The sequence below is a fragment of the Dufourea novaeangliae genome, unplaced genomic scaffold (assembly GCF_001272555.1).
Source record: "Dufourea novaeangliae isolate 0120121106 unplaced genomic scaffold, ASM127255v1 scaffold39, whole genome shotgun sequence".
NCBI classification, from domain to species: Eukaryota; Metazoa; Arthropoda; class Insecta; order Hymenoptera; family Halictidae; genus Dufourea; species Dufourea novaeangliae.
Window position 1 is genome coordinate 2268735 of NW_015373918.1, and position 27343 is coordinate 2296077.

Genomic DNA, 27343 nt, shown 5'->3' on the forward strand with positions numbered 1-27343 from the left:
AGTACCTTTTCTTAAGTTCAGCATCTTCGTGGCAAATTCTACGCGGGAATCGGACGTCGATGGATCAATTATCCAAGATAACGGATAATCGTTCGAGGTAAGAACGGGCCCGTGCTACTGCAGCCTGAAAAGAAACGGGGACCTGATTCGCGCGAGCGAATGCACGCCGTGTCGACGAACGTCCTCGGTAATGTTGCACACCTGTTCAGATTCTCACCGACGTGACACGACGTTCTCTATACTTGAACAACGGGTTGCTTTTATCCAAGTCGATTTATTCGAACTGTCCTGCTACGCGTACTGTACTCGAAGCTGGTGGATCCTATCCGATCCCCTGTACAAGGGAACGTAATTACCAAGAATTCTCTGATCGGTCGACCTGGACGCTTACCGGAGGCAGGGTTAACGCGAACCCGCGCCGTGGTGTTATTACGTAAGCTACATCGACAACCAGTTACGGCTAAAATGCAACATATGCCATCCGCTGCAATCAACGTTCGAGGGCAAAAGGGTAAAATCGCAAAAAGGTAAATCGGTACGTGTTACGAGTAACATTTTTTTCCCTTTAACAATTTTATATCGATAACACGAGATAATAACAGAATATTTAGAGGGAACTTTTCGTAGCAGCGTATCTGGCTGGCGAAAAGCTGTCGTTTCGGAATCTACGAACGATAATTTATCCCGAACGAGTCCAGTGTTCCTCTAGAAATACGGAGTCGTGTCAAGGGTCGAGGAAAAGCACCGAGTAAGTTGGAATCAGAGATAAACATTTTCGTAGCGCATATCCGATGCAGGTGGTCACGGGAAAGTAGCGCAAGGAAATCGTGAATCGTGCCTATAATTCTTGTCGTTCGTGTCTTTTCGTGCGAGTTCCTCGATGTGCCCAAGCAGAAACCAGCGTTTCTATCGCGTGTGCCAAAACAGAGGGCATCTATGGACTTTCTCCGTACAATTTATTTACGATTGAGAATGTCGTTTGATCGAAGGTAAAATGCTGGACTCTAGGGTGCAGGCAACATTAGTGTTCTCTTGAATGATGGTTATACGTGGATGGTTATATCGCCCTCGCAAAAAAGGAAATCTGAATCTCTTTGCAACGGTAACGAAAGTAACCTAATGAATCATTACTCGCTCCTGTTGGTTCTGTTACATTTTTGCGGAACGCATTGCGTCAGATAGAATTTATGTAAGTCCTAAAGGAACACGTTCGAAAGAATACAGTTATAACAAACGTTAATTTCTCTCTTCGATCGATGTACACGTATACCTATGTAGCTATGTATCAGCGTTCGTAATCGGAGGAAGCTGAGAAGGGAACGAACCAAAGACGAACGATCTCCGGAATCCTTTGTCGGAAATTAATGGGCTTGTGGTCGGCGGAATCGTAAATTCGAGTTTTCGAGGGCGCGCGATCGGTGTCCCACTTAATAACGCCGCCGGCATTAATTTAATTGCGAGCAAACGCAAGGTTAGCAATCCTCGATGTTTAAACTCTTGGGAAAAAAAGAGAATCACACAGGGCGACAAAGGCACGCCCGGCACGGAGCTTCTTTAACGACTAAATTTCGACGAGAACACCGTCGCGTGAACGAAACTCGCAAATTCTATGGGGCTTTTAATTGACGGAGACAGCTTTTTTACGAGCTTCGACGTTCTTGAGCTGCGTGTACACGGGCAGCCAGCCCGCGGCGCGGCGGAATCGGTGGTGGAGCCTGTGAAACCGGTGAACCGGTTATTTAAGACCGTAAGAAACATCCCTGGTTTTGAGCACACGATTTTTGGACTTCTCCCGTTGTTAGGAACTTCACGGAATGTTGATTGTCTTTTGACGTCTGTTACTGTAAAGACTTCAGAGCGAAACTCGTCGAAATTCCGCCGAACAAGATTGTTCTCCTTAAACTTTTCGTCGAGTTGGAAAATTCTATTAAAAGATTTGGATACGGTTGAACTCTTCGTTTGGAAATCTACAATAGACCAAGCTCTGTTGGACTTGAATGCTTATTACTCGTCGAAAATAATCTCGCCTATAAGCGACACAAACACACCACAGAAAAATACCTACAAAGAAATGCTTGTGAATTTCAAAGCAATTTGTTCTGACTCGTGAATCTATTACATATGCACACGCGACATCGTAAATTCGTCGATCGACCAATTCGTACGAATCAAGAAGCGAAAAAAAAGAATGGGAAAAGTAAATGGCGGAAATTAACGAATTCCTTGGCGACAATGCATTATTTTCAAGGAGGCTATAATCGTAAAGCGGTACGCTTTTTTGTCGTCGACACCATTACAATTCCCTGCAGGCAGGTGCATCGCCATACTTCGCGCAACAGTAGCGCGCATCGCATTCCGCGAAAGGAAAAAACGGACCGGAATATGTACAACAACCAGCGAATGCCTTTCTGTCGGCTTTACGTCTTCTATCCAGGGGAAAAAATCAACGAGATCATTTGAATCGAAAAATGGGATTGTTTCTTTGTAAACTGTAAACTTTCGTAGTCTCGACTCTCGATGGTCCGCGTCGTAACGATTCGTGAAATTGTACAATCATTCTACGCGAACCACCACGAAGCGTAGTGCCGCGCTGTACAGCTGTACCCCCCGTAAAGATACAGATACTCGGAACGATTAGTAGTATTACCGTAGAATGTTGCACAGATAAGGAACTTCCTCTATTTAGGGGCACGAGTAATTAATACTCCTATTCTTCTAGTACATTTATTTCCACAACGAAGAGGAAACGACGCTTCCTGTATATGGTGCTCTTTAATATTTCATGATTCTGCGCGACTGCTTCTGCTTGTAGGATGGAAAGTGCGAAATATGAAAGCAATCTGGCTCTGATTCTATTCCCCTGGCCGAGTTGGGAGAATCGTTTCAACAGACGATAACGTACGATTACGTTAATTATCGCTGGCACGTTTTGCACGTGCATGAGCAGGCATACGGACATACGAATTATACGGATTGCGTGTACCTATATGTATAGGCGTGATCCTTTGAGTATTTTGTCGTAGAGGTACTCTTTCTCTTGTGTTCTCCGTAAATATAGTTTTCTCAGAAGCAACGAATTTAACGCCTGTTCATCGCACAGGCTTCTCCAACTTCTATTTTCCGTTTTCAATCACGATCCTTTATGCCTGTTGATTTATTTGACACTGTCGTTGCTGCCCGTGGATAGGCTGCATTGTACAAAAATATTCATTTACAGTGCAACGATCTATACTGCGTCTTTTGAAAACACACAAAAACCACGCGACGATTGATCGTTTGTTAATCATTATCGAGCAACAGTTCACCCAGGATACGCTTAGATAACCACCGAAAGTACTCGGAATTACACAGTTTTCTCCATAAAAGCCGTCAAAGCGTGACGAAACTCAGCTCGTCACAGTCGACGTAATAATGGACCATTAATTAATATTTATATTCTATCTACGTAGACCATAACGTTTCCTCTGCGTACCTATGCGTTGTATCTGCAACCTATGCGCTGCGCTCGGTTTGGCTCATTAAAGTTGCGATTAAAACATTGTTACGCCGCTAAACAGACCTTACCAGACCATTTTATTCAATGAATATTTAACGCACTCCACTTTCCATCACGTCACATCATTAATCCTCTCTTTTCCCTTTCCTTCTACTTATCTCACTTTTCATATTCGAATGTGAGCCAAGAGAGTGTTTCATAATATACATATGTATACAGAGTTCGCGTATGCGCACTGAAACGAGACTAGGATTCAGGTGTAATCTTTTGTAAAGAGATTGGCAGGCGATGAAGCGTACCGCGAGGTCCGATTTTCGTGTTGCACGATACTAACAAGAATCACGTATACTGACATGTTCATTCAACCACGTATACGTATGTAAGTACGTGGAGCAACGTCGAGGAAATCGACCAGCCACAGGTACGCTTATACTTTTTTTCCTGTAGCGTAAGAGAACACAACTACATCGTATATTATATTTAATCGAAAGAGAATGGAACAACCATTCTCCTCGTTAGATCAATTTGGAAAGACTGTCATGATTTGTAATTAAAATTCGTGCAAAGACCGAGGAAACATGATTCTAACACGAACGGGACAAACGAGCTCGTATTCACTTTCCATCTCAATTGGTGTTCTCCATGGAAATTTATGCGTTATTATTATAATAGTCGGAACGCACAGTCGAATCCGCTAACCAGAAAACGAAAGGGTTTGCCCGGTGCTTCGAATCGTATTTATCGCGGCCAAGTGGAAACAACGTATCCAAGAAAAAGCCGCGATCGCGAGCGTGTAATACTGGGATACCGGTAGAAGCCTATCGTGACGATCATAACGCGGAAGAAGCTCGTTTGCGTGTACCTTGCGGAATACATTATTCGTGTACACCCTCCGTGGAGCAGACAACTATGAAGCTCAGGCATCCTGATCCGTCTGCGCTCGAAGAGCTCTCCACGCAACAGTACCTATCCAACAACGGAAATAGAGCCGTAAGTTTTTACCAGCATTCGGTATCGATACAGCTTAACGTCGACTAGACTAAACGCTTCGAAAGTAAATGGAATTGCTAAACGGAGTTCGAGAGGGAACATTTTCAATGAAGCGTCGCGTCGCGCGAGCTAACGGTATCAATTAAGATATTACATTAATATTCAGCGAGCAAGTGAGGATTAAACAGCGTGATAAGCGCGTGCATCGAGTATTTACATTGCGCTTGAACTTTCCTGGCCTGGAGGTTACCAGTGGCTCGATAAATGTCTATAGAACGGCAACCTGTTACTCCTGTTAAGGCGACGAGTTCAACAGAGTTTTATGTTCGGAAGTTCGTATCAAAGAAGTTTGCACGCGCGAAATGAATTCAAAGAAGATTACGATAAATAGCTATGTATATAGCACCGTCGTTTGCTGGCTAGACTATGAATTTATACGAATAACGATTGTCATTACGATGTATTGTTGGTTGATCAGCTAACCCCGATGAAATTCACGGTCGTAAAGACAAATTAGTTTCCTTTTATTCGAGTGATTAATCGATCGACGAACCTCCGTCGATATTTTTCCATTAAATATTCCATTGATCGTAACCTAACCCTCGGAATTTTACAAAAATCTGTGCACAAATGGGTTGGTAACATAACCGCTTGCAATCGTTCGTAGCTGAACACACGTCCCACTCAACAATTTACCAGGGTAAGAATACTGCTTATCTAATTTGTTCACATTGTTAATATCTAAGACCAGGAATATACACGCTTATTTTTAAGTATGATGTCCAATCCTAACAGGAGCGCTAGTAATGAATTGTAAACGGATGGAAAACATTGGAACTAGGACATCCGAATGTAGTATGAAACTAAGCATGGGATCCCTTCCTTCGAAGAATCTAGCGATCCAGGAAGCACCGATCCTTACGTTTGATTTCCGTAAAATTTCACGATACACCGAACTCAATGGGAAACACCGTACAAACTCAATTGAATTATTAATGAATCGTCAAGGTTGGTCGTAGTTATCGGTCCACTGAACATTCTTTGCGGACGCCTTTTCCCACCATTCCACATCCTCTAGAGAAAATCGTGGGATATTTTATTGTAGTCGGTGTTTGCGGCATTGTTTAGAGTGAATGATCACAACAGAATTGAAAAATTTAACGAGTTAGAATACAATACCGAATATCAACCGTATCGGTGGAACGATCGGTTGTGATTGTAAACAGAGGTTCGCGTCAGGTACGAACAACGATCGATCGATAACTGCTAAGATCTCAAAAGATCGAAAGATTCAAGCCACCACCCAAATTATTGTAAATAGAGCGAATTCGAACAGACAAATCGGCAATGCGGATGCGACCATGGACGTATAACAATAATAATAATAATGGATGTATATTATACGTTTATAGCTACGACAAGATCTTCGATGCGCTTTTACTTTCGAAAGATATTGAGGTAAGTTGCCATCGAATGTGCTATAATTAGAACAGCCGCATAATTATACTATCCTCTTAACGAGCATATTATGTGTAACACTCTCTAGTCGAGTGAAAGTATGCTCGATGACGTAGATATTGTGTGGGTCTCTACGAGGAACAGAACTGTTCCATCGCTTAATTTTCTATCGAACTTTTCTTTCTGAAGCGGAAATTTCGTTTATACGGCAGTTTGGATAATTGGTAAACAAAATAATTACCGAGCGCATTGCGCGATTGTTGCCGAACTTACGTAATTTTACATAATAGCAGCGTTACGTGTGATTATTTTCTCTACGATCGTCCTGACCGCGATGGGATTCGTTTAAAGGAGAAAGATTTTAGTCATCGTTAATTTGAATTTTTTGCATAGTTTTACATAGATCGATTCGCATCTTTTTACGTCTGTTTTCTACTACGTCCTACGAAATGGAGTATTACCATACTTGGCCATAATTAAGCACGATATCTTCGTGCTCCGGTCTCTCGGAACTCGTAACAAGGTGTAACTAAATGAATTACACGCGACGCGAACGATGAAGGCGTGACGAAGCGTGTTCGTGAATTAAGATGGGATCCGTCAGATTTTTCTCTTGAAAAAATGAATGAAGCGGTCGCATTCCCCGCGAGTGGTCTCTCTTTTCGCGAAAGGCACGAATACATATTCGCAAAGCACGTGCCTTGAAAACGGTAAAAAGAAAAGAAAATAACGGCAAAAATATAACCACATCGAAACCGTTAAAATGGACAATTTTTTCGATCGAGTCTCTGCAACACACTTACATACATATATGTAGATAAACATACACATTTTACATTGGTGAAGACATAAACGAGACAACCGAAGAAATGAATTATTAGTTATTAGTCGAACGAAACTTTCGTGCGTAATTAGTCATCATAAACGGCGCATGCTGAGAATCGACATGTAATTAAGTCCACAGATTTCGGTTTACGAATAATCCACATGGAACTAAAGACAACGTCTTCGTGACGATCGAATTATGCATAATATTTTTAGCAGTGGTTTCGTTGTAAATTTCATCGAGTCCCGGTCGTAAGAACTTGTAACGGGTCTCGCATTCTAATATCGAGCTGCGAACGTGACAGATAGATATTCGGAATATTTTAAGATCGTCTCGATGTCTGATCGCGATGACTAATCCAAATTTCCCTATTCATAGTTGTGTAATAGCGTTTCTTGATTTTAAATTCCGAAAATCGTATATGTCTGAAAAAGTAGTTTCAGAAGATTAACGGTCGATCAACCAAGATATAGATAGCTACCATCTAATATATCGACTAACCACTTACGAAATAATAGTCGCATAATAATTAGAATTCAGGTAAAAAGGAGGTGGCTGGGGAAACTAACTATCGTTCGATGAAACTACCGAATTTAGAGTTACCAACACGGACGTTCGCATCACTTTCAACCAATTACAAAACCCTCCATCGTACCGTAACAGCTATAATTACAACTCGATCCAAATCAACCGCTACTTTACGTCTACGTGTTCTAGGTTCGCGGTCGAAACTGACAATGTGTCGATTGCAGGTTTTCATCGGTAATTTAAGGTTAGCGTATTAGGTGTTAGATCATTATGGAAGAATTTATTGCAATCAGTTATCTCGCACGATGTACTAGGTGGTCCGAAAACATTGTACACGTTTACTCCCGTACTATTATATTATACATATGTATATAATTCGCAATGGCTGTTGCGAGATTAAAAGTCAACCTCTAAAATATGTACCTACATGTTTGACTTCAGGCTTGCAGATATTTCGGTGTATATGTACATATGTAAATGTTGTCTTAATTGTCGTCGACTATGACAAGAACACCCTGTACATTGATCTATCGTTAGCAACTCCAGGAATCCACGAGTAGCTGACTACCAGCTGCGTTTACGGACAGAGTCAACGGGATCTGTTATATCCGGATGTGTTTATTCCACGGTGACGCGTAGTAAATTAGTCAAGGACTGATTTTAAATCGTAATAACTAACCATATGGCGTGCCGCTGAGTTTTAATCGTGGTTGCCGCGAGAATTGTAGAGCGTCTTCCGAAACGTGATTAATTTTCGGCTGGCAACAAGGGCGCCGACATATAACGTTCAGTCGTGAAAATAAAAGCATTTAGAAAATACAAGTGTCGATTGTCGGGTCGAGACGCGGCATGTGGCGAGGATTGCGAAATCGCGACGCTGTAAAAGTCGGAGGCGCTTTATGCATTGACGCTAACGAGATTTCGAGAGGATAGTTGTCGCGAACGCGTTTTACCGCTTAGCCATCTGTTCCCGGGGATAATTAAAACGATTCTCCTCGAGGCGGAGGCAACTCAAACGACGTCTAATTGCGTCTGGTTGATTCGTCGTCCACCCAATTGATTGATTGCGCGCGAACAAATGCCATCGTAATCCACTTTGGTAACCATTCTACGAGTCCGCCATCGTTCGACCACATAATTTGCCCGGCCGGCTGTTCCCCGTCTTTTATCTCTTCCCGGACTCCCTGAAATTCGTGATCGATAAAAAAACCCGAAAATGTCGCTCGGTAGGCTCGAGAAGAGGGCAGGAAGCGTCGCGAATTAACGGTTTAGCAATCTCGTGTTCGACTTAATCCAACTTTTTGGCAGACAGGATGCCGGTTCGTGGCGGCTGGTGGCTTGATTGCGGATGGGCACGAGGAGACGAACGAAGGAAGAGATGAAGAAACGGAGAAAGAGGAGCATCTCCCGAGACGATACACGATGGGAACTGGAGCATCGAGGAGAAGCGTGGCAGCCTGAATGAACGTGTACCAGAAAGAACCCGTCTAGCGTACAGAGAGGAGAGAATTCACATCGCCTTCTAGGCGAGTTGGTGAGATCCGCAGGCGGTTTCTAGCACGCTCGCGACTAGCGTGTCCATTTAGTCTTATTTTACGGGTGTAAAGTGGGTGTGCGTGCCGAGTCGGCTTCTACGTGGCCTTGCAAGGTCGCTTCTGTATGTACGTACACCGCCTCTCCGCGTCACATCGCTTCGCTCCACTCCACCGCCAAGATCGTAATCTGTGTTAGACCATTCGTTCATCCGTTCGTTCTCTGATTCGATTCCCGCTAAAACCATGGACAATTGTAAGAACTTTCTTAATTCATCTTCGGGAATTTTTACAGGCCGGGTAGTCTTTTAATTAAACGAGAACTGGACATACCGATATCCGCGCGGTCGTAATTACGATCGATCGAAACGAATAACGGTGATTTTCGATAAATTTTTGTCAGAGCAGGTGCTTAGCCCAATAAGGCATGCAAAGCGATGCTATTGGTCAAACAAACATAACAGATGTAAATGAGTCGAATGAAACAAGCTACGGAAGCCCGTTTTATCATACCCGAGGTGTTTATCGAATAGTGGACTATTCGATCACGAGAATGGAATTCGAAAGTTTTACTTTTTCCTTGCTGCCTCGGCAAGTCGTGAATTTAGGTATGTATGTAGTTATGATAATAATACATTGCTCCGTCCAAGATTCTTGTTTTCTCCCAATACGCGATACAACCTTATTCATCGATAAAATAATTAATGAATAAGGTCGACTGATTACGTATTCTACTGGCAAACACAACTTGGTCTTGTCGGAAAAAAAAGTCGCAAGAATTCTACGGACGAAACATGTACATGATTGATTATCGTAGCTTTCTTGTACGCTTGGTTCATGATCGAAAAATCAGGTCCTGTTACGGGATATTAGCAAAGAAACGTATTGCGTATTTTGGATTCGAAGGCAATGACTAATGTGCGTCTGTTAATTCGGAAGAAATCATTAATTGGCAGAGAACCGCCATTATAATCTAACAAGAGTTTCTTCGACTGGTACACTAAACATTATTTCCGTATACACTCGGGTTATGCAAAATTTGCCAATCTGTTTCTTTAAAATAAAAGTGAAACCCACCCCTTATTAATTGTCAATTTTCAGTCTTTCGTTGCATAATGTATGGCCTGAAAGTATTCCAGTTGCACACTGTAAGCAAGATTAAAAGAAAATAAACTCACCTGTCAGATTTCAATCGAATTCGACGAGCCATGCGGTGAATCCCAGAGACCACAGCAATCAATGCGGATCGATGATCGATGCTGCTCGCAGCACGTGCCGGCTATACATAGATGTATCTACGTCGGCGATGCAATAGTGCTCGTTCGTTTCACGTTGCTCAAAGGATCCTCTTCGTTCCGTAACTTCTCAGCTTCATCCCTTTTGTTGTTTCCGCTTTCCTTTTACTCACAGTATTCACCACTTTTTTCTATTTACGATTTTATCACGTGTAACGTCCAGTTCGATCGATCGCACAACGATCGCTTTTTGTATCTTGATCTCAACCGAGTGACCCTTCATCGGGGATCGCTTCCTTAACGCGAATTGTGTCAACGGGTTCTTGCTGGTGTAAATTGGTATCGCACAATGTAGGTCTAGGTAACAAGGGCTGGTCACGAGCGAAACACTTTTCGTAGAGTCGTAAAGAACCAACCAGTCTACACCGAAGAATACGATCGGAATATTCTATCGATAGATGCGTTGTGTCGAACAGTGAATGGTCGCGGAAAAAATTTTTTATCTCGGTACGATAGTCTGCTCATCGATGTTCGCGATCGTGCATAGAGCTGCAATCGCAGTTGTGAGAATCGGAGCAATCGCGAGAGACACCGTACTCAAAAAAAGAAAAACAAGAAAATAAAAACAAACAAAAAAAATTGCCGATCAATGTTCTGGTCAAGTTGAATCGAGTCGCGTGCCCGTATCTAGATGCTCGTTTGATCTCGAGCAGAAAAACGAAGGCAAGGCTCGAGATTGAATGCGCAGGGCTGTCGCGGGGAGATTCTATGGCGTGAAGAGGACGTGTTCTAAGAAACGAGCAACGAGAAGCGCAACGCAAGGTAGAGTCGAATCCGTGCTGGTTGGTGGTCGGGTAGTTTGTGCCCGAGAGCGCAAGCCGAGCTACGATGATCTTGCTCGGTCTCCTTTCCTCCGGCACCGTCCGAGTCCGAGTCCGAGTCCGAGTCCGTCTTTCCCTCGTGATTCCTCGTCCCTCTTTAGATCCTGCGTCCCAATACCCCAGGAAACATCTTTCTCTTTCGGTCGCTCGCGTGTTGCTAGATGGCGCCAACCAGTGATGGCTTCGACGCGATTCGAACGTCCGGCAAACCTTTACAGTTAAGTACATCCAACTCTCCGAAGAAATCGATTATCCTTTCGAAAAATCGAATTATTCGACAACTTGTACGATTTATGCTTTAAACTTTCCTATCTTCTGGACTTTCGGGAAACTGCGACGCTTCAGTTCCTCGTGAATCTTCGATCCGTCACCGATTCAAAACTGACCGTTTCGCGTCTGTTTTAAGAATAAAAAAAAGACTATTAGCACAGTACTGGTTTGGCGTCCTTCCTCTTGGTCACTCCGATTTCTGCGGTGGAGGGGCAATAGAAATATGTATGTGGCATTAGAAATTTATCAAGCACAATTTATCAAGTGTTTGAGACACGGAACACGATACGAAGGCCACGTAAAAATGACATTCTTCCTTGGGTCCTAGAATCGCTCTCCCGGTTAGGATTAGCGCTGTTCTGTCATTGACAAATAGTGACAAGAATTCCAGAGTTGTGCGTCTACTTTTCACAAAAATTATACCCACGTCCACTTGTCACAAACCACTGAACACGCGACATTAGTCTGATGGAACAACACGCATACATAGACACATACATACGTGCGTCGATCAGATGTACCCGTTAGTAGGTTCTGTGCTTAGTCTTGGAACACTGATAAATTTAATTCGTGTCAAAACTATCCAGTAGCGATACTGCTGTTCTCGCATTTTTATTTCCGTTTATTCACGAACTTAACTAACAGGTGAATACAGGTACAACTCGTGCTTGACTTGTCGCATTCACGACCGTGGTTTTAGAAACGATACAAAATACACCATGCGCGTTAGTTTAAAATCAGAATATACCGCGAAATACGGTGAATATATCCACGTACTAGAAAGAAGTTTGAAAACACAGACGATTCTCGCACAGTTCGTAGATGTGTGCTGCGTGTCTCGACGCTTTTCACGATCAACGACATCGTTCACGGACGACCACGTGCCCGCTCGAGCACGCAGCACGAAGCACGACTCGGTTTCTAGTTCGCGGATTATCAAAGGCTATCATAATCAGATCGAACCGCGAACAAACTACGCGGAACGTCGTTTCATATTCCTCTCCGCACGCCGTGCCGGGCCGAGCATACCGTCAAGGAAACGAATTCTACGAAGTCGTCAACGATTGCGATGCCACTTGCCGAGAAGAGAACACCAATTTATACGTCGGTGAACCGAAAGAGTCAAGTTTTATTTGCGTTTTATCGGTGCTTCGCCTCGATAACCGCGAGCGTTTCTTTTTTACGAGGCGCAATAGATTCGAGGACCGAGAATACTTCGGAATTGTAAAACACCACGAAGTGACGATCAAAGCGTAACGAGCGTTTAACCAACCGTATGAGCCCAGAGACATAGAAGATGGACGTATACATATGTGGCTCATGGTGCGAAAGAAGGCGGAAAAGGAAACCGAGGCTCGGTACGATGCGAGAAACGAGATTAAGGTAGCTTGATAATTTACATTTTTACGGACGACCGATGAACGAAACATTTTAAGAAGAAGAAGAAGAAGAAGCTGCCCATGCGACGCCAAAGACCACATAAAACATATCGGATGCGTGAGTAACTACTATAATTTCACAGGCGCCAATGAAGAATCCAATAAAGTATCACCGATGATCAATTTTTAATGGGCACGGCGACATGTTTTCGATCGATGTCGTGAAAAACTTCAACGTAATCGCGATTTACGGCCTCCATCGAAATTTAAGCGACGGTTATTTATAATCTGAAACATATAGAGTGTGTTTAAGCACCGCATGAAAATATTAATTCCGAGATTAAAGACGTTTCTCGTGGCGGATTTCAAATAACAGGAAACGTCAACTTATCTAACCTACATCTGCGTGAAACTCTATACCCCCGAAATATTTAAACGCATAAAAACCATGTTCAGAATATAAAAGAAAAGAGAAAAAATAACGTCTCATTCGATACTAGCTTAATTATGCGTCTTGAAGGTCAACAAATTCTAAAGTTTATCGGCCACTGATCTGCCTGGTCAACAACTTTGCCAAGGATCCAAGTAGTAATCCCTTCGCGAATCAATGCACCAAAAGCCAGTTATGTAGTAAGCTTTCGAAATAATTACGCTCAGCTGCTCGTTACATGAAAAACCAATATACATATATACCTACGTATTCAGCGCGTAGCTTTTAGGGCATTCTTGGGTAGATCGTACGATCAGATTCGAGCAGATACCTGCTGTGCAATCGAAAATGCCGTTTTTACTCGTTTCACCGGTGTTATGCAGATACCGGCTGCAAATATCAATCTGACCACCTGGTAGTTAATTAAAATGTACTCGCGGGGTACGTTTTTCTTTTTACCGATCGAACGTTCTTCCGGTGTAACGGCAATAATAACGACCCTGAATTTATCGATGAAAAACACCTGAACCTTTGGCGTTAGACAGCGCAATGCTTTCATGTGCAAGCATTTGGAAATAATAAACGCGACTTTTTAGATTTAACATTCCGCCTCAAATATTGCACAATGCTTTTTACATACAAAAAGAGCATAGGTCGGAATATGAGGAAAGCCTGGGTGTATTTTTGTAGGCTAAAGATCTATTAACGCTACCTTGATTACAGTCGCTTATAGGAGTAACCGATATTCATACTGTATGTATTTATATTTCTCAAGACTTAAGACATTTAATTTATTTCTGCCTGGAACGTCATTTCTTACTCTTTCCTTTGCTATTGAAATCGTTACTCGAAAACCTATTGATAAACTGTCAATACTATAATAAAATATTTGTTATGAAACTACCTGAATCATTTTCTCAATTTATCATGCGCATGTCGATGTTGTTAATCATCGATCGTTTTTTCGATAGGAATATAAGGAATAATTGATGTCGTACATCTCGGTCACTGTACTCCTTCGTTTGAAACATTTTGTGTCTGTGCCTATAAGCTTATGAAGTTCCATCATGGGATTCTGAAAATGTGACAGCGATTTGCCGTGATCTCGTTGCCCACAAAATTCATTACGCTCGGTCAATTAATCATCCTTTCTCGCTTTTTTATACATATATTCACACGGAAGACTGGATGGATCACTATTTCACCGAGCTGCCAGACCCTGTTCAAAGCCGTGTCGTGGCGTTTCTTGCAACACGCGGCGAATTTAATTCAAAACAATTTGTCATATTAATCTGGTTATAGTGTAATAAATCTACCGGTGAAGGAAACATAAACTTGGCTTCCCATCGATCATGCATATTGACCTCTCGTATTACTAATACTTGCCAGTATCATTGTACAATAGCTTTCTCCATGAAATTTCATGGTTAATAATATTAAAAGAAATGGTAACCACAAAAAAAAACACCACCACACAGACTCAACGAAAATCCAACTCTCAAGCGTATGCTTACTTCTTTTGTTTGTACGTGTGAATGCTGCTTTCGGCTATTACTGATTACGTTAAATTACCGAATCGGTCACAAAATCGTATCGTCTGAACTAGCTGTAACACTTGCACGCGAACCTCGACTATCTTGTTGCGATATTTTATAAAAAATCACACACGAATCGTGTGTGCACGACTTAAAACCTGGGTATTCGTTTAAATCCACGAGGACAAACTACATAGGACTCATAGGAGCATGCACACAAAATAAACACTAAATAATCTAATATAAACTAGACTAAAACTCACTGTAATAAATACAATTAACACTATAAAGACTCACACACATACACACAGCTGTGTTCTTCTTCCAGAATTATGTATTTCGCGCACTAGATAATGTGTTCGCATTGACGACTGCCACCGGACTAAGGAAACGTTAGAAAGATCCTATGCAAAGGACAAGATAGTAATAAAAATGTGTAAATATAAAGTACTATACCTGCTTTTGGCAGCGTCGACAACGCCTGCGAATGACCTGCAAATGTTGGGATTGTAGCAAGGGTATGCTACTTGAACGTAAGGTAAATAGTTTTCCTGTACAACTTGCCTCGGGGAAGGTGATCCAGAACGGTGACGGTCGATGCACGGGTGGTCAATTTTGGCCGAAAAGGACCTTCGCGTAATTTGATTTGTCCTCAAAGGAAAGCATCCGTATGTCCTAACAGAAAATTTTCAAATAAGTTTTGCCACAATCGCCCTAATAACTATTCATTATTATATACGTTATACATATACTACGCTTCGGATGTCATTTGTCTGCAATATCGAAGACTTAAAAATGTTCCAAATTCCTTGGAAATGAGTATAAAAATTAGATTTAAAATTTAAAACTTCATTTGAACCCAATTGTACAGTTATAAACATGTTCTTAGAAGTTACACGAAGGTAAAGATGGAATTATATCATCAGGAATTTGTCACCTGCATATTGTTCAATAATGTAAAGATCGAATAAGACCTTCTAATAATCTGAAAAAATATTATGGACAAATCATGAATAAAGCGTGGCGATAATTTATCGACAAGTAGAAAATTAATTATTCGTTGTACCGTGATAAATGTTTGCAAAGACATCACATAAAAGCCACCAGCTTTTATTTGTGTGGACTGCCTAGCGGACATCATAGACAACGTGAATACTTGCACAATATCAGAAAGAGGTTCTTGATGCCAATCCGAGAGCCATTGACTTCTGTCCAGCACAGAGCTCTGAGTAACGATTTACGAGATAAAATTTGCCGTTTCCAGGAAGAGCGATCCTCGATTCATTAGATGATGCGATCTAATTAATCTATGCTCTTTCGATTAACCCTCACCGAATAGATCAGCTCATTTCCGATCCAGCAGGAGTAGAAGATCTGAGATACAGCAGCGCTTAGGTATATCCCGAACTTTATGACGTCTGAGCTTTGCCCTCCGACCTGTTTCAAACGATGCAAATCGATCACGATTTGAGCAGCGTACTACATAGATCACTGTGTCTTACCACGACAACCTGGAAACCAGTCAAGCAAATCATCGAGGTACTCGAAAGCATCTGAATGAATAAGCTCGAGCTATAGGTTTTATTGTAGTCTTTGGTCACAGACACCAATCGCTGATAGAATCGAATACAGGTCTTGTACCGACTCAAAAAGACTGAACTTTCCGTCTTCTCAACGTGCCGTTCAAAGTCTTTGTAACATTGTTCATCGCAACCTCTATTAGTCTGCGATGAAAAATTCCTATATATCGGAATTGAACGCGGCCAGTCAAAAGTGTTACTTATTCCGCACTTATGTTAGGATTATTCTTGTATTAAAACTTAAGTTTTATAGAAGTTAAAGCCGAATCATACACTTTTTTGCTTACATCGTTCACCACTCGCCTTCTACAATTCTCGAAATTCACGTTCAAAATATCAAATTGCATGATGATCAAATTGCATAGTAGCACCGTGATACTATCCATTGAAAGTATTGCAAGCACGCCGCCAGAAACAGCACAGATTTCTATACCAAGAGCAATTTCGTGCCAAGGCGATATTGTGGTATTGAATGGATACTTTGCTCTGATTGGTAAATTATTTTCCGTTGGCGAAAAAAATAATAAAGCGATTACTAAAACACATCCCAAGATATTAAATCCGTGGGAGATCACTTTGTTGAACGTATAATGGCTCTTGATAATGTCTCTGATGCGATCAACGTCTGAAACTGGTAATTTGTAATCAATATTAATTAATTCGAATGTAACATGGTGCTTTCACGTTACAAGAAGTTTGTACGCCGCAGGATGTAAATAGATACATACGTATGTACATACAAATGTACATATAACATCGGTATTGTGCCATAATATGTGCATACTTACTAGAAAACTCGGTGAGATCATCGGCGCACTTCAACACATCCCTGATCACACGTACTATTTTCTCGCGATTCACTTGATAAATAATTGCTTTGAAAATTACAACAATGATTCCAGCGGAAATGCAACCGTCGTCAGTAGCCACCGACAAATTGTCTATATTTGAGTAGATATCTGCGAAGAGAGTAACTGCGAAGATAGACATCGCCGAAAACATTAATATTTTCCAAATGAAGTATCCCCATTGTAGAACCGACGCTGATTTTGGATTAATTCGCCAGAGACCACAATACCTGTATAGACGTAAGAAACTCATCGTTTATTCTTTATTATTTTAGTTAATGAATTACACCAACAATGAACGTTCTATTAACACAACTCTCACGTCAAACAAGTAATTTTGAGATTTAGCAAATTTCGAAACGATTGTATCCACCGGTGATATGATTTCCCGGCCATTGGCATTGTGTCTCTCTACGAGTCACAGGACAAACCAGACGTTCGTGCTACGAAGAGCTCCTATGTCGTGTAATACGTTAGATAGTATGCACCTTAACACAATCTTGTCATATTATTAGGGGTTATTTTCTTTCAATCTTCTATGGTGCCTTTCGAGAAAATTGCGGATAAACGGATGCGATTGCACAGCTGCTTTTCGAAATTATAGACCTCGACACGATGCAAGTGTTGGGTTCCTCAGTCACTTCCGCAAGTGTCGATAAAAGTGACAGTAATTGCACACCGATAGACAATCGCAATGGCGTTTTACTACATGTTTACGGGAAAAATAGATACGGTGTAAAGAAGCATGTACCTACAGAAGCAATTGTATTGAGTACAGTGCCTGAAATGTTTGCAGTTGCAATAGCAGAGGACTGTTTCAATAAAGTCAAACGCAATTTCAAGGTTTGATGCTTTGTGATGCAAACTGCGTATGTTTTTGATGTAAAGAATCCCTGCATGAATTCAATTATTTCTTATAAACATTGTCTGTGATCAGAATACGTATTGTGAAACTGTGTTATTATACTCCTTACAATGTGAAAAATAAAGTGAACAATTTAAAAATTAAGATATTATGCGAGTAACAGATTTCCAATATCGAAGATCGAATATGACCCTTACGGGTAAGTCTTAGGTATTTCATTTTGGCATTTTTTAATTAATTAGTGCAACATTATGACAATAGTGTAGAGGGATGTGGATGGAACATAATGGCGAGGCAATCTCTTTTTCGTCTGCCAGAAAGGTTAAATACAAACCACTTTAACATGAGTAACATACAAATTATCTTTTAAATTATACTTTGCTCTAGCATTTAACAGGAAAAACTGGAGCAATTAATAGTTTCATAACGTAAATAAGCATAAGATATCTGTAAAGATCTGTAAGATTTGGTTTTTTAAAATCTCATTACTTTTCATAAAAAAATTAATCAATTCTATTACCAAATTATTTAAATCTCTATAAATATGTAATGTAATTTTTACATAATTTTTTGAAGAAAAAAAAAGTAAAACATTATATCGGGAGTCGAACTCGGAACACTGATTCCATTTACGCATGAGAACTTGTATAACTTTCAAAGGAAGTTACTTTATAAAAAATATGATTTACAATTAGAATTATGTTACCAGAACATGGCAAAAAGAATTTGTCAGAAGTGGGATTCGAACCCACGCCCTCAGAGAGGACCAGAATGCCCAGAAACTCAGCGAAGAACTGAGAAAGTATACAACAACCTTGAGTCTGGCGCCTTAGACCGCTCGGCCATCCTGACACTTGGGAATCAGTTCTCTAAATAGTTATCACATGGTAATTATTTGCGAATCATACAAATTATTATATTATACAACATAATTCGGTATGTTTATGAAATATAAATCGTAATAAGCAATACGTAAGTATTAATGTACAAGTTTTCTGTATCAGATTAAATTTGAATACAAAAGTATAATTATAAAATCTATTAATAGATATTAAAACAATTCAAAAATTAATAAACAAGTATTTATGGTAAGTTCCTTTATTTATAGTATCAGAAATTTAATGTGAAAAAAAAACTGTTTCCGCCCGGGATCGAACCGGGGACCTTGTGCGTGTGAAGCACACGTGATAACCGCTACACTACGGAAACTGTTGCAGTGGTGTTTTCAAAAGAGTGTCACATAAGTAATATTAGAATATTAAATATTATATTCAATTCGTTGTGAATCCAAGGATTTTCTGCTTTATAAGCAGATTCTAAAATTTGATATTACATTGTTTCAACTCACATTAAATACTATATACTATATACAATCGATAAATGAATCATTTAAGAAGTTATATTCTAGAAACAAAAAGATATGTTTCATTAATAAATTTTTCATTTATTCTTTTCATTATGCAAAAGTGTACAGAAATATTAATATACTACAATAACGTATTAAAATGTAACTCTTAACATTAATTTGAGTTACTACAATACTATGAGCAGTAATGTAATGTAATATTGTAAGATAATAAATACGAAAGAACTACTCAAAGCTTCACTTCCTTCTTTTATCACGGCTGGTTGTTTTTTGTATTATCAGTTTATTTCGTTCCTTAGTTACTTTGGTTGTTGGTCCCTGAACTGCGTTCGCTGGTGGTGGTATCCTGACTGGGTATGGATAATTTTCATTTTGTTCTATATGTCTAGCAAGTTCTGTATCTGTATCTAGTGTTTCAGGCCCAGAACTACTTGTTTCCTCTCCAATGTGTCTGTACATAGCAAGCAATTTCTGCTCATACTTCCGTTGCATTAGTGCGATTCTTCTCTCAGCCTCCAACTTTGTCTGTTTCAATGCGTTTGTGAGAGTATGTATTTCCCATTTCTGTGTTTCTATATGGCCCTCTAATTCTGCAACTTGGACTTCTAGGTTCTTTGAGCTTTCCTTTAAATCAATTACTTTTAAGAAATATTTATAGAATAACGTTTTCATTTCTCCGTCTGATAGTTTTGCCAGTCTTTCCATTAACATTCTCTCTCCTTTCTCGCGTTGTGCTTGATTTTCATCGAAACCTTTTCTACCGCATATCATTTCATTTTTGTGTTCGATCATAGCATCAATAGCTTCGATGGTTTCACCACATTCCAATAATTTTCGTTCCTCTACAGTGGACAATGCTTTTTCTTTTTGAAACTTCTCATCGAGATCGCATTTTTCATCTACTAAACAATCTCTGGTACGCCTTAAATTCTGAATTTCGTGACGCAGAGCTTCCTTTTCGTCTATATCTGCCGTTCTTTCCAAATCTATAGATTTTTCTTTTAAAACAGTATCAAGATGTGTTATTCTTGCACTGACATCTAATAAATTTTTTTTCTTATCAGGATGACTACTTTTCGATTTATCATTCATTTTTCCATCTTCATTGTCCGATGGTATATCTTTGACTTTAGAAGCAGTTAAATTGTATTTTTCTTCCAGTTCATGAATTTTCTTTTGATCTTCTGCAAGTTCGTCTTCCAGTTGTTGTTTACGTTCCACTTCTGTCATTAATTGCCTCTTTAAATTGATCATTTCCTCTGTAGAGGCATTCAGTGATTTCCAAATTTTGCTACTATTTTTAAATGATTCAAGTGCAGTCTGATGTATCATTGCAATGTCCCTCAATCTGTTCTTATAATAAATCGTCCTGTTTCTATATAATTCGATTTTCTTTTTCAAAAGAGGTTTCTTGTAAAAGAAATCATAATCAGGCCTAGATTTTACTTCAGATATTTTTGATTCTGTTTGCGAACACTTTTTTTCCAATTCACTCCTTTTATGTTCAAATTTTGCCGCAGCCTTAGCAACTGTGTTTTCATTCTTTGCTAAATCTTCCATCATAAATAGTCTAATTTTGACAGTCGATTTAAGCTCTTTCATATGTTTATGGGCTTCTTCTAAACTCAACTGAATTTTCTTTACTTGAGTTTGCTTTGCATCATTGTTTGACATCAAAGTTTTTAGTTCTTTTATGGGTTCTGGTAATTTCTTTATTTCAAGAACATCAAGTAATAAATCTGTAGAATTATTCTTATCATTTGCAAGATTTTGTTTAGTAATTGGTTCAGGTATATGAGTATGTACAATTTCTGTAGCAGGGAACTTTATTATTTTGTTATTCAGCATTTGATTTTGATTAGATTTTAAAGTATTGTTAAAAGCTAATATTTCGTTACACATTTCAGATCCCGGAAGGATGGAGTTCCTTCTCGAATTTCTACGTCTAAGTGGAACAGGCTTTATAGATTGACACATGCTCTCATGCGTTTCTGACTTAACAATATCATATGTTTCTGTTTTAATGATGTCATCTGTTTGTATTTTAAACTCCTTCATGTATTCGCTTAATTTCTCTTGAAAAACTGAATTTTCTAAACGTGTCACATAGTCATCTTCATCCTCCTCTTCATCATCAACAGATTCATCTTCTTGTTCTTCTTCATCTTCATCAGTTTCCTCCTCATCAATTTCAACTCCTTCTTTATCATCAGACAGTTTACTTCCCAAGCATATTGAACACGTTAAACAGTTACTTCTTGAGTTATGCTCTTCTACTTTAACGAGTTTATTAAAACCTGTATTTCTGTCAATTCTAATTGGTTTTGTTGCTTTCTGATTAAGAGGTTCTGAATTTGTGTCGCAATAATCTTCATCTGTTTTCTCTTCTTCTTCCTCATCTTCTTCCTGATCTTCTTGCTCTTCATTCTCATCTACATGTGCTTCTTCTTCTTTGTTTTCTTCCCCTTCTTCTTCTTCCTCCTCTTCCTCCTCTTCTTCTTCTTCTTCTTCAACCCCTCTGTCATCAAATAATCTATTTTTTTGTATTATGTTGTGTCTTTTCTGGTTTATTTCCCGGTCTTTATTTTTAGTTTGATCACTACACTTATTATCTACTTCTTTTTTAAAATACTTCATTGCCTTTCTTTGTTTTTTATCAAGTGAGTTTTTCTTTAAACTTTCTGCATTTATTTCACCTGACTTTTGCACTCTCTGCATTGTTTGGTTTGTACCAATTCCATATCTGTATGGAATAAATAGGTGTTGGAGAAAAACACTAAAATACGCATAGGTGCTGCCACCTGATAGCTAGGGTTATTGGCAATTTTTTATACCAAAGAGTTCTTTCTATATTACTTATACTTTTATATATATAATACTTTTTTATACATAAATATATACCTATTTGCAAGTAATCATGTATAATAAATACTTCTGATTGAAACCAATAAATACTCAGCTAGAAGATTTTATTCCATATCAATAGGTTCCTCCAGTCTAGCAGAAATGTTTGTAGAAGGTATTTCTTTTTCAGCTGTAGTCTTTTCTTCTTATATAATTAATAAATATAACATATTCTTTAATCTATCTATAAAATATAACACTTACCTGACAAAAATAATCGTGTCCGTTTCGTTTTTCAGGTTCCATTATTCATCTTGTTGTTCACTAAAAGGTTATTCTTTTTCACGTAAACGTTTTAAGTATTTGAACAAATTGTACAAATTATAGAAATACTTCTTTCTATTATTAGTTGTGCCCTGGATATTCATGTTATTATTTACACGGTCTTTGTCCACTTTTAATAAAACTAAAGCAACATATTACCATTTTATATAACGTTCTTTTAAAACTATACTTTCTTGAGCTTAGCGCCATTTTCTCTGTCTCCTTTCTGGAACAGTGTAAGCGCAGCGATTGGTCGGTGGTAGAAGTTGTCAGTTGCGATCGCGGGGATCGCAGGGATCAACAGAGTCTGTTAGTCGCTTTAGCCTTTAGCCTTGCAAACGATCATTTTTGAAGTGTTCTCTGTTTTTCTTCTTTTCTACTTAATAGACGCACAAAAGGAATTCTGACGCAACGTAAGGAAATATTCGATGGGCACAGAATAGGTTACGTGTAGTAACATTATTGTGGGAAGTATAATTTAATAGTGTTTTGTAGTGTGAAACTATAACCTCTATTTCATCGAGCACGTTTACTTTTGGACGTCAACGTCATAATTCACGTAAGTGTTTTAATACAATCTGTGTTTATAATTTTGCCTTTGGTATTGTATTATTTAATGAATATAAAGATGCAATTCGAATACGTTGAAAACTCGATGAAGATTGCGTTGCGAAAAATCTGAAAGTAGTTACATCGACGCGTCGAAGCTTTACGTCATACTTGTGTTTAGTAAGGTTTAATTACAAAGAGCAACATTCAACTTTTACACAGGCTCTTCGTTTCCTCGCATATTATAATGCTTACGCAATTAGAAGTATATATGTATAGGTTTGCACTTATCAAAATTACAATCGCGAAAGTATCAACGTTCCATGACTCATGTCATTGGAATGCTTATTAATAAATATTTTATGAAATCGATAGGTTACATTTTCATTAGTGCATTGTCATGCTGTTCTTTCTGTCTGTTTTATCAGGCGTTGCTTTTTACTTGTATATTCACTTTAAGTGCATGCTTTAACAAAGTATAAGCTGACGATTAATAAAATGGAATAGCATAGTGTTACCTGCGCGCATGTTTATTTTAGTGACCTGCGATTATATTACAAAATATTAATAAACTTCGTATACTATATAATGTTTGTTTTAACCTATAATGGTTGTAACGGTTCGCAATTTACTGTATTGATGAAGATTTCGATTTATTGCTAATTCGGTGGTATATTCGTTTTACACATTTCAATTGGAGGAGTACACTAAAACGCGTGTACAGCACGCATAATTTGAAATTTCATTGTCTTAAACACGAAGGTTCATAAAGTTTATTTTCTGATTTCCATTTTACGAACGTAACACGACAAATAGGTAAAAGTGAGTAATTTGCGTAAAAAGAAGGTAAACAAGAGTATTCCGAAGTCTAGACTTCCTAAATAGATATGAGTCCGCGAGGGTGAGTACCTATTCATGAATACATGTATACTTCCAGTTGCTTCGGTTGTATACTTAACGCATCCGTTCAACTTTCTACTCGCACAGGAACACTTTCGCGTTCGTTTATCCTCGATCCGTGCCACGTTGTTTTTCATTCGTATGCAACGCCTTCTTTCGCGATTTTCGATACGACCTAATTACGCCGTGAATCAAGGCTAGACTGAAATAACGCGCGGTAATGATCGAACAAATTACACGGTGTTAAGGAACAATTGCTTGAATGTACAATGAACCATGATAATCGGCTTCTGTTGAAATATGATGCGATTGTTCCCATAAAGGAAGTTCATAGTTTTCTATTTTTTTGATCGATTTACAGTTTCGATCCACACTGTACTTGTGTAAAAAAGCACATCTTTGCACCTATCGCTTATTGTTCATCTGGTTTACTCCTATCTTTGTATCTATTTTTGTAGAGAAGATGGAGAAAAGCACAGGATTTGCGAGTGGGAGTACACAACCATCAGCACCACCACCACCTACAGCACCACCTTCGTACGAAGAAGCTATAGGGAATGTGGCTAATTTGCCTACTCAACCAAACATTCCCCCATATCCAGTAGGACCATCTTGTATGCCGGTACCATCTTGTACGCATAGTTTTCTCATTCTTTCGTAATAAATTATTTGCTGTTTCCCGTAATTGTTGCCTGATAAAGTGAAACAATATGATATTTCAGGCAATCAACCAACGAGTCAAACTGTGCCGCAATACGCAGGAAAACATTTGCCAGGAAATCCACTTCCTAGCGATCTACCGCCTCAAACTGTGCCACAATACCCGAGAAATCATATCCCAGGACATTCCCTTCCCAGCGATCCACCAGACCATTTCCCAGAAAATCCTCCTCCCAGCACGTATAATACATTTTCCGTTCCATCGTCAGAAGCTCAAATCTACGTTCTGGGCCCAAATCCTATAAAAATGACCTGTCCTACTTGCCACTCCAGCATCAAAACCACTACTATATCGGATCACCAGCCGGCAGCTCATATTTGCTGCATCGTTCTCTGCTTACTCGGGTGAGTGATTTAAGATTTCTCTTACGTACATATATTAACATGCAACTATCCTAGTCATTCTCGCTGTAATCTTTCTTCTTATTTCGCTTGACTCGAGGCATGTGGAAGTGGAAAAATTCTATTAACCATGTCGTATACATACATATATTCGTATCGTTTTCTTCTAATCCGTAGCGCGTATATTTCATCGTCAGATGTTGTTATTTTATGCTAACCTTATCAGTCACGTTTTTCCTATGCTTTCCTTGCCCACAAGATATTTATTATGTTGATTAACTTTGGTTTACTTTACACTATATTGTGCGTAGTTATTTATTTGTTGGGTACTTTTGGTTATTATTCTGTTTAGCCGTGAGTCGTTCTTCGTCTATTGAGCATGGTTGTTGGTAGACCTACGTTTCATTGAGACATAGGTAGAAGGGAATATTTGGTTGTTCGGTTTTTCTGACCAGTCTTTCGATTTCAGATGTTGCCTTTGCTCGTGCCTACCATATTGCATGAGCAGTTTCATGAACGTCTACCACTTTTGTCCGAATTGTAAAAATTATATCGGTCCGTGGAGCGGTTGAAGTGAATTGAACACGCGTATTATTTGTATACCGATCATGACCCTTTATCCAATGCAATACAATGGCACAACGTTACAGAAAATCTCCTTGAAGAATACTGACTTGCTTGTCGCGTAATATAACCCTTTGACGGTCGCATACGGTTTGATGACAACATAATAACATAGCGTTCGTTCTTCCCTACGCTATTCGGATAAATAGCGGTCGATTATTCGCGATTCCGTATTAGCATTAGACGAGTGTACTAGAGTCTTTACGTTAAGGAGTTATGAATTTGAGCGTGATGGATGTACGTGCGGCCAACACAGTGTTAAGGGTATGAACAGTTTTATGAGATTGTCATAGTTTGTTACTATTATATGACGCTTATTCCTTACGAGATGATACGAATGCAGAGTGTAACGAGTGGTAGTCACTGTCGATTATACGTTTCATATTTGATTCGAGTTAGAATGTTACGAGTGGATGTGTATGGGTGGGTATGCGTGTGTATCCTCTAAAGAAAATGGGATCTTATTATTAAGATATTTTGGAGCGTCGGATCCGAGAATTATATTGTTGTTGAGTATATGTTGTATTCCACAGGTTCAGAGAAATTTTTCTCGGGAGGGATGTACAGTATATGTACGAGTACGCTGGCAGCTGTTGCCTGTCTTTAGGGCTATTTCCTTTGTGTCATTCCTTGTTCGGTTTGCGTAAACTAATCGATGTATGAGTTATTAAATGCATTACCGATCCACAGATATCGGTGGTTAGAAAGGTTTCAGCCTGTTACGCCATATGTAACGCAAGATCAATTCGCGTTTTCTATGATTTTCGTCATTCGAATGATTACTTTTGGACTGTAAAATCCGTCAGGACTTGACGTGCTTGTCAATTTCTTGATCACTGGTCACCGAGATACGATTATTCTTTTGCTTCTATTTTGAATATTTTTTCCCGACAAAGAAGCGAAAGGATACTATGATATAAAACGCACATGAGATACAAGAAGTCCGACCGTCTATTTGCGACTGATTGTTCTCAAATATTGAGATAAGCGTCTGTTTAAATTTCTCTATGCTTTCGTGACTTTCGATGAATTCTTGTATGTTGTAATTGCCGCGTGAACGATAAGAAAGTGATACTTGAATGGCAATTACAGGAAGATTTGAATATTTAACAAGTATGATTCGAATTACCTTAGGTAAGTGAGATAAATTCGACTAACTTGCCCTTATTTTGTGCTCGAACGATACAAGTTATTTATATCGAATACAAAGGGAAATGTTGAATACAAATGGCAAACGTTTTTTTGGCCATGTTTAAATTTTTACTAATATCAATGTATTCCACAGAACGTGCATTTAATGTATCATATTTTTCTTGTATGTGCTTGGAATAATAAAACATACCTTTGTTTCAAAGTATGCGAACTCCATAGAATTGTATGTAGGTATGCAAGTATAGAATAATATTGTGTTTCATAATTTATTATAACATGTTACGTTGTAACTGTTGTTTATTTTATCTTTATAAGTGTACAAGATATCGAACAAATCCGAGTATATACTTGATTCGTAATGAAAAACATTGGTTTATACTTGAGTATTTGAAAAAATTACATGTACTACGTAACAATGACCTCGAGTGTCGTTCGGGAAGTTATTAGGCTCGAGTAAAAGACGAGTTGCGCTATACCGCGGTCGGTATCAGTTCCTATGTAACTGATGTTTACAAAATCTCTACAAGTAATATTGCAACGTTTCTATTAGCAGTACGATAACGGATTTACTGTTTTCCAAGAGCACTTATTTGACGTAGTGCGCGCACACTATAGTGATAAGTACGAATAACGTATGCTTTTAGACATAAGACGCTATCGGGAATTGTA

The 27343-nt window shown here is 39.1% G+C and overlaps 4 protein-coding genes and 2 non-coding genes across 6 annotated transcripts in view; 1 reads left to right on the plus strand and 5 right to left on the minus strand.

Annotated features, from left to right (window-relative positions):
• Positions 1-10043, minus strand: part of LOC107194399 — a 45907-nt gene extending 35864 nt beyond the window's left edge. Inside the window, exon 1 of the mRNA XM_015584019.1 lies at positions 10009-10043. The gene's annotated coding sequence lies outside the window, so the exon portion shown is untranslated. The remainder of the gene's footprint in view (positions 1-10008) is intronic.
• Positions 10044-15482: 5439 nt separating this feature from the next.
• LOC107194401 (odorant receptor 13a-like) lies at positions 15483-17130 on the minus strand. The gene is made up of 6 exons (XM_015584020.1): positions 16929-17130; positions 16428-16771; positions 16063-16284; positions 15893-15997; positions 15627-15785; positions 15483-15545 (listed from the first exon to the last, which is right to left on the minus strand). The coding sequence occupies exons 1-6, from the start codon at positions 17128-17130 to the stop codon at positions 15483-15485; spliced, it is 1095 nt and encodes a 364-aa protein (XP_015439506.1).
• Positions 17131-18580: 1450 nt separating this feature from the next.
• Positions 18581-18705, minus strand: Trnal-caa. The gene is made up of 2 exons: positions 18668-18705; positions 18581-18625 (listed from the first exon to the last, which is right to left on the minus strand). It is a non-coding gene; the product is annotated as a tRNA-Leu (tRNA).
• A 284-nt stretch (positions 18706-18989) lies between these two features.
• Positions 18990-19062, minus strand: Trnav-cac. The gene has a single exon. It is a non-coding gene; the product is annotated as a tRNA-Val (tRNA).
• Positions 19063-19456: 394 nt separating this feature from the next.
• On the minus strand, positions 19457-21937 carry LOC107194402 (kinesin-like protein costa). Its single transcript, XM_015584021.1, has 2 exons — positions 21916-21937; positions 19457-21651 (listed from the first exon to the last, which is right to left on the minus strand). The coding sequence occupies exons 1-2, from the start codon at positions 21935-21937 to the stop codon at positions 19457-19459; spliced, it is 2217 nt and encodes a 738-aa protein (XP_015439507.1).
• Positions 21938-22721: 784 nt separating this feature from the next.
• Positions 22722-25529, plus strand: LOC107194444 (lipopolysaccharide-induced tumor necrosis factor-alpha factor homolog). Its single transcript, XM_015584066.1, has 4 exons — positions 22722-22946; positions 24295-24468; positions 24559-24901; positions 25368-25529. Exons 2-4 carry the CDS (start codon positions 24300-24302, stop codon positions 25468-25470), a joined length of 615 nt encoding a protein of 204 aa, XP_015439552.1. The 5' UTR covers positions 22722-22946; positions 24295-24299; the 3' UTR covers positions 25471-25529.
• Positions 25530-27343: the final 1814 nt, after the last annotated feature.

What these genes read in the sequence shown, in the direction of transcription:
- LOC107194444 (XM_015584066.1), top strand. Translation starts at nt 24,300, where the DNA reads ATGGAGAAAAGCACAGGATTTGCGAGTGGGAGTACACAACCATCAGCA. An exon ending in TTGTATGCCGGTACCATCTT is followed by an intron (nt 24,469 to 24,558) that starts GTACGCATAGTT and finishes ATGATATTTCAG; the next exon opens with GCAATCAACCAACGAGTCAA. An exon ending in ATCGTTCTCTGCTTACTCGG is followed by an intron (nt 24,902 to 25,367) that starts GTGAGTGATTTA and finishes TTTCGATTTCAG; the next exon opens with ATGTTGCCTTTGCTCGTGCC.
- LOC107194402 (XM_015584021.1), bottom strand. Translation starts at nt 21,937, where the DNA reads ATGCAGAGAGTGCAAAAGTCAG. An exon ending in GCAGAGAGTGCAAAAGTCAG is followed by an intron (nt 21,652 to 21,915) that starts GTGAAATAAATG and finishes AAGCACATGTAG; the next exon opens with ATGAGAATGAAGAGCAAGAA.
- LOC107194401 (XM_015584020.1), bottom strand. Translation starts at nt 17,130, where the DNA reads ATGTCTATCTTCGCAGTTACTCTCTTCGCAGATATCTACTCAAATATA. An exon ending in GAAGGCGAGTGGTGAACGAT is followed by an intron (nt 16,285 to 16,427) that starts GTAAGCAAAAAA and finishes TTTTCATCGCAG; the next exon opens with ACTAATAGAGGTTGCGATGA. An exon ending in CTTTGCAAACATTTATCACG is followed by an intron (nt 15,546 to 15,626) that starts GTACAACGAATA and finishes ATATTTTTTCAG; the next exon opens with ATTATTAGAAGGTCTTATTC.